At 39.3% G+C, this 11,358-nt stretch overlaps 1 protein-coding gene across 1 annotated transcript in view; it reads right to left on the bottom strand.

Annotated features, from left to right (window-relative positions):
* Positions 1 to 2,999: 2,999 nt before the first annotated feature.
* LOC306786286 (MAGUK p55 subfamily member 2-like) overlaps positions 3,000 to 11,358 on the bottom strand; it is a gene marked incomplete at its 3' end in the record, with an annotated part of 32,107 nt that continues 23,748 nt past the window's right edge. The window contains exons 9-14 of the mRNA XM_079281014.1: positions 11,275 to 11,358; positions 7,384 to 7,452; positions 7,038 to 7,199; positions 6,629 to 6,831; positions 3,351 to 3,479; positions 3,000 to 3,176 (exon numbers count right to left, since the gene is read on the bottom strand). The exon at positions 11,275 to 11,358 is cut by the window's right edge and continues 19 nt beyond it. Coding sequence (XP_079137140.1) covers positions 3,000 to 3,176; positions 3,351 to 3,479; positions 6,629 to 6,831; positions 7,038 to 7,199; positions 7,384 to 7,452; positions 11,275 to 11,358 — 824 coding nt within the window. The remainder of the gene's footprint in view (positions 3,177 to 3,350; positions 3,480 to 6,628; positions 6,832 to 7,037; positions 7,200 to 7,383; positions 7,453 to 11,274) is intronic.

The following is an 11,358-nucleotide window of genomic DNA, read 5'->3' on the forward strand; positions in this document are numbered from 1 at the left end:
TCAAGATCATGGGGAGTACTACTCGACTTGTGCAAACACTAGTATAATGTATTTGTACCTTTCTAAAAAACTATTTCATTCCTTTTTTAAAATCTGTCGCTTGTGACTTCCTCAACTTTATGGAAGTGCAAAACTAAATCACTGGAGTATCCCTTTAAGGTAACGTTTTCCTTTAAATCTAAAATTGAATGATGTTATGTAACATTTTGAAATGACACCCTTCAACAGTGCAAATGTAGTACATATACAGTGTACATATGTACAGTAAACCTATACTTTAAGTCACTTCATTTATTCAAACAGATAATTGTCAGTGAGTCATGTTTGTACAAACCGAATACAAATTGGTAAAACCAACTGTTACTGTTATATCTAAATGTATATCATTAAAGATACAGTCACATAAATGGATTTATTGCATTTGTGAGATTTCCTAGAGAAAGGACACAGTGAGGTTTTGGAATGTGAGAGAGAGAGAGAGAGAGAGAGAGAGACAAATGTGTGTATCTCAAAGCTGCCAGACAAATATCTGCTATTTTCAAGCAACTTTAAAAAAAATAGAGCATAAATACAAATGTGATTTTACAAAGAATGAGTCACTAAAAATGTCTCCTCTAATACGGCTGTGAACAACTGGTCTGAGGATCGCTTATTTGCCAGTTATGACCCACACCTATTTTACTCATCTATCCCCAAATATAATTGTGCATCAAAAGTTCAGTAGCTGCCAGAATAACAGATCAGAGTACAAACAAGCAGCTCAAGGAGTTTTGGCACAATGGACAGTGTTACATGTACAGTGGCCCAGGAGTGCACAACACATTTGAAAGGCAAAAAAAAGAGAAGAAACTAATTTGTTGTAATTTAAATTGTCTGCATTCTTTCACACTTTTATTTTGAAGTGCTTTAGTCTTGTCGGGTATCTGCCACTTTCTGTTGTGTTGTTCACTCGTAGGCAACTGTATGTCTTTACTCACGATATTCTGAACATCAAAACATAAGTGTCACATACTGGAAGTTCTAGCTGGTAACCTCATACCTACGAAAAATCAGTCTCTACATGCTATCTACAAACTGTTAACAACTGAATTAATAAATACAACAAATAGGTTTTATTTTGAATTATAAATACTAGAAAATAAAAATAACAGTAAGAGTGTTGGAACACAGTCACCCATTCTTATGAAATACAATGTAGTAAAATAGAGCTTCTGTGCAATGTTTTCTGTGTGTGTGTTTTTATGTCAATGGAGTTCAAACTAGTTAACGACTCCATCAACCATTCTGGGATCTTTAGGTCTTGGGTAACACTGGCGGTGTTCATGATCAGTGTCTGGCTGGGAACTGATCTTATATCTGACAGAATTTGTGTTATTCTCCATTTTTCTAAATTCATAAATTGCTAAATAACATCAGCATCAACTGTTCCACATTTTTGGTTTCAACATACTGTTGTTTAAATGCTTCATGATAACCGATGGGATACGCTGACAGCACCAATGAAATTGGTGCTGTCAGCGTTTGTGCCGCACTTTTTCGCAGGTGCACCCTAAAGGCCTAGAGTAGAAAATAATTAATTTTTTCTATATTTTAACTGTGAGCGGAAAAGCGGCAAACATACTATAGTTTTTCTCATTGTGGTGGTTTTTGCTAGACACCCGGCGCTATATGACTTAGCCAACCGTAGCTACCATGATCTCAACAGTAAACAGCAGGCCTGGAGGCAAATTTGTGCCGTATTTGAGATTTCAGGTAAGTTGTTTTCATTAACTTAAACTGTACTATTACCTGTAGCGTACAGTTAATTTTTTGAAAAGAAAAGACACAGCAAACTGCAAAAATAAAATAAAAACTCTGGTTGAACGGGCAACAAGGCAGTGCGGTGCAGGTTGCATTTTCCACCTGCAAAACGCACTCTGTCTGATCATCTGGCTTAAGACCTGGCTCTCCAGAAAGGGTACAGCAAAAACAACCTGCGCTTCTTTGCTAAATATTTCTCGAAGCTTGGTGACGTAGTTACAGGGCTAATTGGTGAACTGCAGAGACGAGATGGACTGAGGTTTGAGATGACCCGCTCTCCATCACACGTACTTTGTCAAGTGTAACATTCTCTAATAAAAACTCATTTGACATGAGGAAAGCTACACATCAACTGAAGCGTTGCATGTGTTGGTTTTATCGTTACTTCTGTCCTGAAGCTAGTGCTGCCTTGGGCTAAAAAAAACTAGTTGAAGTGGCAATCTCAAAGATTTTCATCGAATTAAATACATGAATAGTTGGTTACTCTTGGTAAACAAAGAAAATCAAAGTTGGCCCCTCCTCTTCCCAGCTCAATGACACCAGAAACATGCATCCCCCACTGCGGTTGCCATGGTCACATACGGCAGACAAACAAATTTAACAAGATAAGATATGTGGTCCCTTGAAAGTCATGATGGGCATTTATGAAAACATTTTAGATTTTAGGTCTAATGTTCAGTAAATGAAAAGAGAAATTGATGATCAGATTTTGCCATTAGCCCTCATAGCTTGGGGATTAAGTGTAACCATCAGTATCCAAAGTCTGTTGATGATCGTCATGATTAACACAATACAAATAACTTAAATACATACAAATGTCTTTGCTCTAAAATCGACACGCACGTACACACACACACGTTCAGGTCAAATCTGTGAAATTCTGACATTCAGAACTACATTCGTCTTTTTCGCCTCCTTGCTTGTCATTCTTGTTTATTTTTATTCCTGTCCTCCCGGCACAGAAAAATATAACACTGTTTAAATAATGGATGTCTTATTCACACACTTTGAAGAAAATATCTTGTGATTTATCTGCAAAGCAGCTACTTTAGCAAGAAAATAATTTTCTGATGCTAGGCTATCGCAATGGTCAAATTGAATCTCTTTGGAAACTTTAGGAAATCTAAATAAGAACTTCCATTATTTACACAGTGGCATATTTTCAGTGCCATTAAGCTCCCTCCCTCCTCTGCTCTCCACTAGAAAACCCAGGTGACCGGGACCCACTGGGGGTTTTTAGAAACCGTTTCCAGGGCGGCCTTGACGGTACGGTAGGTCTCGTCCAAGTTGTCGTTGATGATGCTGAGATCAAAGTAGTGGCCGAAGGCCGCCTGCATTTTAGTGCTCTCATCGCACATCCTCTGCAGCTCTTCATCCTGAAACGGAAAACATGTGACTTGGTGTTGCATGTTTTATTGGATCGTTATTATAATCCCAGAATCTCTTCTTTGAACTACTGTATTTGCAGTTTATATTGAGTTCTACGCTGCTTCTTCAGCTGTTCAGAGTTTTCTCGACATGAGTATGATCCTACCGTAAATGGTTCTTACCGTAAGTGACTTGGTAACCACCCCTGCCTCGACAGCTGAGTGGTTTATCGCCTTGAGCACCTCAAAGTCTGGAGACTGAAGGAACACCACATAGGGCAAGAACTCCGAGGTCCTCAGCACTTTGAGAGACTAGAAGACAACATTAACACACAAACACATTTGATTTGAATTTGTGTCTTTGAGTTTTTAAACAACTGGGGATTCCTGCCTGGTGACACTGAATGAATAACATTATACTCTCCTACTATAGAGAATGGAAGTTGCAAAAAATTATATGAATAAATAACACGATTGCCGAATATGCCATTAAATGTACCAAACATAATATTCAAAATAAATGCAGGAATTAATTAATTGATCAAATGTGACAAAATTGATTTGTGTTTTAATTTGCTTCTTTATTAAATTATCTTTGTATTAATTCCCCGATTTAGTTTAAAATATATTATTATTATTACTTAAAGAGGAAATTTCCACAGCACAAACAAGTAAGCCATAGCAAATATTACAAAGACCCAAACACATGAATTTATAGACCACTGACAGGATTCCTGGTAACTAGAGAGAAGTATTAGTATTAGTATTCAGAGATCAGTTGGCGGTGGGAACAAAGTTCTTGCAAAAACTGTATACAAATAAATAAAAGGGAAAAATCAAAATAATATTGAAATGTCACTATATCATGAATCCCTTAATTTATTTGTAATATTACTTTTACATTTAATGGCATATTTATTTATGGAGTAATTTATACATTTTAGATATTGTCAGCTTCTGTCCTCCGTAATTCCACAATGTAAGATTCTCTTGAGCAGGCACACGACACTCATCTGACTCCGTAGCCTAGACAGTTATTACATTGTACTGACAATAAAATACAATGAGGTGTTTCTAATATTTTGTCGACCTCATTTCTGTAGCATTTCGCCGACCCCTGAATCTATAACAATTAAAAATTATTTTTAATTTTCATAAAGGTGCTATTGCAGGACTGTAGCATAGCATTTTTCTGGGCAGTCAGTGTATGTAAATTATTATTTTTGAAACAGTCCCATAACTATTCACAAACAATTGTGAAGTTACGCAACTAGTACAACTAAATACAGTGATTTGTATCTGCAAATCGCCTTGAGCACCTCAACTGTGTCTCTTTGTGAATCTCCACCTAGTTGTGTTGATCCTTCGAGAGTGTTTTACCTTGCGGTTTCACACAAAATTCACAAATACAGGGCATGTGTGACACGTAAATTGTCATGTGACTCATGTGTCGTAAAACACAATGCAAAAATAAATGCAGAGTAATTTGCATCTGTAAATCTATATGATGAGAGAATGAGATGAACATGAGATAAAAATACAATATTTGAGATCAACAATATTTGTGACATTGTGTTTGTTTGGAGAAACTCCCAAATGTAAATAATTTACACTTGATGTTGCCTCTCATTGAGCATGTCCCAGAGGAAGTTGTGTCCATCCACAAGGTGATTTTGAATAAAGCTGAATAGGTCTGCCCCCAGTGAATTTAATTTCACGAATCAACCACTATTACCAATCAACAACATCAAGTTCTGGGATTTCTCATCAATAACAAACCAAATTTCAGTAAAATGGGTTCAAAATGAATGAAGCGAGTTTGTCAATTTTCTTAATACCCATTGCATTTCTTTACAGATGCATGTCTTTCCTGTTTGTGTGACGCACAATGGCGCGGTAAAATCTCTGTCTCAAAATGATCCACACAAATAGGTTGAGATTCACAGATGCATATCCATTTAAAAATGCTAGGTTGATGATTTGCAAATGCATTTAAGGATTGTGAATGTTATTAATCCATGCAAATAGGGAAGTTTAAGAAAAAATTGACGATGTATTATAAAACAGTTTGTTTGTATTTACAAATGGTCACATATAAGTTGTAAATTAGAGACAGAGATACAAATTTACAGACGCAAATCACATTCATTTATTTGTGCATTGTGTTTTAGAGTCATGTGACATCGTCCGAGTTCCATGCTCCCAACACAATTAGGTGAAGATTCACCAATATAGAGACGAGTGGTAAATTACAGGCACAGATACAGATTTATAGATACAAAACACTCACTACGAGTTACCTAACTTCCCATTTGTTTGTGAATACTTATTAGACTGTTTAACGCCATAGTGAATTTACTTTAGAAGAAAAAAAGAAAGCTGATTTAACTTTGGCTCCTTGAAGCTGCTCTTCAAATGGGTCACATGACTTTGTGTTATGTGAATGGAGTCACTTGTTGTGAAGAACCCACAAAGAATGATCAACCAACACGGCAGTTCCCCTCAGCCCCCCAGCATTTAACCTTTTTGAGTCAAAAGTTTTGGTTTTATGGCCACTTTAATGGTCCCTCTCATTTTCGCCCACAGCAGGCAGCTGCTTCAGTGAAAAAGCTCAAAGAAAGCTCTGTGCGCTCCCTGCTCAGCACAAAACGGCAAATAGACAGTTTGAGATTAGCTGGTTGAACATAGCGGAGCAAATAGACAGTTTGAGATTAGCTGGTTGAACATAGCGGAGCATTTAGCAGCAACAGAGGCAGGTACTTCCCTCAGGTAGAGATCACAAACAAAGCTCAAAGAGAGTGAATAATGGACTTAGATTTGCCAGGTGAACAGAAAAGCTAAATGAATGAATGTTAATGGCGCTCTATATGGAGCTAAATCCAGGTCAAAAGTTTTGTTCATTTGAAAAGAAATTTAACCTGAAAGTTCAAGTTGTGGTCTTGAACATTGAAAAATACAGCAAAAAAAACATGTGCCCCCCCACGATGGATGTATTTAAAAAATGATTGGTGGTGGGAGAGTTGTTTGAACTTGTCTGACACTTGCTTTGTGTCCAAAAAGACACAATACACATTCTTTTTAATGTAGCCAATGAAGCACAGACAGAATACTCATCAAAGGTAAATTAAGGCGTAGGTTAATTTATCCACCTGCATCTCCATACTAGTGAACCAAAATTGTTAAAAGTGACACATTACTACTTACTTACTAACAACTTAAACCGGGTAGTAACTAGAGGAGTTTGAAAACTCGAACTGGATTTGAATTCTTTTAGAGGAACACTGGAGCAATGATCTGACGGAGCTGTAAAGAGGGTGGTGTCAGTGGTTGTAGTGTAGCTGCAGAGTTGGGGATGTTTGAGTCTGGCTTTGAACATTTTTTTAAATGTTTCATTATTATGTAAGGAGCATTTTCCTGTTAAAACAGGGTGATAAGTTGTTTGTGGGGGTATATATGGGTACCTGAGGGTTGGCGTCCAGTATGCAGACACGTCCGGCCTCAACCACCTCGTGTATGGAGTCTATCTTGATTCCATACAGGTTGCCGTCATACTCTCCGTGTTCAAGAAAGCGCCCGTTCTTGATGTCGGTCTCCATCTTGCTGCGGCTGGTGAAGGCGTACATCCGACCCTCGCGATCTTCCTTTTTGAGCTTTCTGGAAGTATCTGGAAACAATAAGGCAGTCACGTATGCACACACATGCATTTCCCCTCCCCTTAACCTCGAGCTTCTTTAATTTGTTTAAATTATTTTCTGTCAGAAACACATGCATCAGCTTGTTCCTGCTCCTAATTAAGCTCCACAGAACTCTTAAGGATTAAATCTTTATCGGCCAGGTAATACTACTACTTAAATATATTAAATTTCATACATGGAATGGTGGTGCCAAAGAGTAGTGGATCCCTCAGTAGAAGCTTGTTCTTCAGTCTCCGCCGCCCCACACCCTGGGCACCAATCAAAATCAGAGTTTTCCTCTTGAAAGGCGGGACCTTGGCCACCTCCTCGTAGAGCAATATCTCATGTCTGTCAAACTCTGAGAGGGGAAGAAAGCGAGGAAGATTGAAAGGATGGAAAGAAGGGTGGAGGAAAAGAACGATGTACAAGAAAAGTAGAAGTGTTGGAAAAAAGAGAGGAAAAAGGACAGGAGGAGGTTTCACTGAGGAAAAATGAATGCAACAGTAACAGCTATATGTAAGGACATTTTAAAGCTTTGTTACCTGCATTTTTGGTTGTCACATACATAATTTTCTTCTTCTTCTTCCCTCCAACACCAGTACAAAGATTTCCTGTCGCATAAATTTGGTATAGAGTTAGTCAGACATTAGCTGATTGTCATCAGTCATGCCTCCCATTCACTGGCTCATGCGCCAAACTATTTCTTGGTTAGGACGATTTGCAAGGTAACCAGTAGAGAGGAAGTGTAACGGGTGTGGTAAGGACCCAGAAGCAGTACGACGGACACAGAATAGTTGAAGAAGCTTTATTCCAGGCAGAAGACACAACAGGCAAACAGTCTCGGATCAGCTCACGTGGAGAAATCCACTCGGTGGAACGCCAAGCTGTCAGGGGAGAAGGCAGACAGAAACCAGAGGAAGCAGAGGCTATTCTCTTGGTCGGGGACAGAAGGCTATGCCGATTTACCGAGGCAGAGGCAAAGCTGATAAGTCCAAACAGGCAGGGTCGGCAACAGGAAAACAGTCGGAGGGTAAACGCGGGAAAGTCTGGCATAATACGGAGAACGATCTGGCAGTGAGTGTGTGTGAGTTTGGGGTCTAAATAGTAGGTGCCGCAGAGTGAGCAGTAGGGCTGCACGATTATGGCCAAAATCATAATCGCGATTATTTTGATCAATATTGCGATCACGATTATTTATCACGATTATTCATTGATTTTAGGGACAACATCTTTTTATTGCACCTTCACGTTTTAATGAACAAGAACACTGCTTCCATTGTTGTGCTACATTCAGGCTAATGTACAACTCTTTGCATCAGACTGGTCCTGATCACAGTGCATCTCGTAGCAGGAAAATATGAATAAAATAGTATCAACACTTTTTACCCAAAATTAAATCAACAGAGCACTGCTTTCCCTTCCATGTTGTGCTACATTCCAGCTAACGTACACGTCTCTGCATCAAAATTAAACGTATACGGTTCTTATTCACCTGAAACAAAATATAAATAACATTTTTATCGAAAATAAAGGGCTAACTAAAAATAAATGTGTGTTGCTCACAGTATTTATTAGACACATGTCTTTGGCCAAATGAAATGCGATTGCATCTGTTATTTCAGCGTGTCTTTGGGAGGTGGATGGATACGCTGTTGCGCTATGCAGGGCCACTGTTATGGTTTTCTGGGTTGACGTTGGACATGGACGGAGATTCAGTGAGGTAACGTTAGCTTTGGCCTTAATGTATTCCTCGTACTGTGGTTTGTGGTGATTTTTCAGGTGGCTGAACAAGTTAGTTGTATTGCTATGCGGCGCAGACACAACTCTAACGCACTGTGCATATGATTTGTTCTTGGTTAACATCACTTGGCCTAAATCCAAAAAAGTTCCAGACAACGGACGGTGATCCTTTTCTAGGAGCTAGCCGCTAGCTCCTTGCCTTCCGCTCCTGACATTAGATTTAGCTTTCACACGACACCCGTGACCGTCTGCTCTCTGTTCTGTTGTCTGTCTCTCTACTCTTCTACTAATACCGGAGTCTGCAGGGTGCGCGCATGACACCTCCCATCTCGTTCTCCCCCTGGTGGTCGGCTGACTGTTAGTTGAGGAAGAGCTTGATTTGATATGTAGCAGAGCACGCATTTTAAACGTCAATATCGCTGACGATCATGCTCATTTAATCGTGGCAGCCAAAATCGTGATCGCGATTAAAATTCGATGAATTGTGCAGCCCTAGTGAGCAGGTGAGAGTGATTGAGCTGATGAGGTGGGTGTGACTAACAGCTGCACTGAATGAGCTGATTAGGTGAGTAAGAGAGAGAATGGAAGCTGAACTGTGAGAGGAAGTTACTGGACCCAATCGAGAAAGTTGTATCAAACTTCTCATCTAACTTTCCCTTCAAGGGTTAGGGTTATTATTACCAAGAAGAAGTGGAAGCACATGACTCCCACATCTCAGGGCCACTTTCTAGAAATGACATTCACAATAGGCCTTTATCTATAAACTGTGAGAAGACCACAGCCCCTTTGATATCTTGAATAGGTAAACCAGACATTTTGAAAAGATATACGTTTGATGAATCACAACTTTGTTTTATTAAAAACTCATTAAGGCAGATTAAATAGGCTCTTGCTTTATACTCATCAGTAAAACAAACAGAATGTTTGCCTTTTGTATTAGTTTCAGTGTTATAAGTAGACTACCATTATCAGAATATTAGCATGCAGGCTCCCTCATGTGGCTCAAAGGTTTACTGCAGATATAAATGTTAAATAAAGGATGATGGAAGAAATTCTGCACATTTATTTGGCGCTCCTAATAAAATCTCCTGCGACCAACCTGTGCGTCCCAAACCCAGTCTTTAGAAATTACTGCTCTTCAGACCACGATCATCTTGATATTCTTAAGCTTCTTTAGACATCGTACTTTTAGTTTAATATTTCTCAGACTACAGGAACTTTTGGAATTTGGAGGATTTTGACATTTAGAAAGGGTTGGGTTTATTAACGCGCCTCTGATTGCTGGTACTTGAAATTTCAATTACATGGCATTCGCCACCAGATGGCAGTGTGAAACAGCAAAACAGTGACGATGAGAACAATGGGAAACAATATATAGTAGGGTAGGTATCCAGTAATATAACATAGACAGTCTCTAAAGACACAGGCTACCCATCAACTCTCAAGTAGACCACATTTGCCTTAATCACACTTAAAGCTGTTAAGGGAGTTTCATGTATCACTTTCTTCGTAAATAATAATTATTTTATTGACCATCAGTTAGTGCTGGGCGGTATACTAGTTTTGATTTCCTGTATGATATACATTTTTAACACACCGCCATACCGGTGCATAGCCGAAACAACTGCTGTCACTCTTCAACAGGCAGCAAAATATATTGTTCACCGCTGAGGGCGCTGCGGTCGGAGCTAGTTATCTGGAGTGTATTGAGAGGGAACCCTAATCATGGTTATAACTTTATAACACAACAATTAATAACCCACAACTAACACTCTTTAACAGGGAAAAACACCACGACACAACAGTTTGTGACACAGAAACAATTTGTAACACTAATAATTGTACATTTATAAAATTACACCTCCGAACGACATGCTGGCTCCAGCTCGCTAGCACAACAGTCTGTTAACAGCTGGGAGAGGCTCCGTCGCTACAGTATCGTTACATTAAAGAACAGAATAGAGCGATGCAGGATGAACAAAGACAGACAAAGAGAGGAGCTGGGTTTGCCGTTTGGAAGTGTTTTGGTTAAAAGAAATAGACATAAAAGACATAGACCAAAAGACTATATATTGCAAAGTTTGTCGAGCCACTGGTGGTAACACGAGCTACTTACTCCATCACCTCAGCAGAAAACGTGTGTTGGAATACCAAGAGTGTGATGACGGTTGTCGGATTCAAGTAACGTTAGCGCGAGTGAAACCAAAGGGTCACACATCGCTTGAAGAGGCATTTGCTCGAGGCAGCATATGACAAGAAAAGCAAGCGGTGGAGCGACATTACGAACGCAATAACGATCCAGCTATGCAAGGACATGGTCCCGCTACAGACAGTCGAGAAAGACGGGCTCAGAGCAATGATTAAAACACCGGATTGAAGGTATGTCTTACCGGGGCGACAATACTTCAGCCAAACTGCTATCCCAATATTAATACGAACAAACAAGCAAACCCTATAGTAAGCAAAGCCTTTATACATGATGACGTTAAAATGTTTTTATATTCTATGTATTCCTGACAGTAGCGTAAGCCACTATAAACCTATATAAAAACAGTCAAGGAAAAAAAAATACCGTGATATACAGTGAAACCGCCAGAATCTTATTAAATACTGTGATACAAATTTTTGGTCATACCGCCCAGCACTACCATCAGTATTGTTTCTTTGTTCTCATTATTCTTTCCTTCAGTTACCTGCTGGTGCCAGTTCCACATCTCTCTTGACAAATGCTTTCCTCTTCTCCTCCAGCATCTGACTGGGGATCAGCCCCGCGCTGC

Source organism: Melanostigma gelatinosum, assembly GCF_949748355.1.
Source record: "Melanostigma gelatinosum genome assembly, chromosome: 13".
Lineage (NCBI taxonomy): Eukaryota > Metazoa > Chordata > Actinopteri > Perciformes > Zoarcidae > Melanostigma > Melanostigma gelatinosum.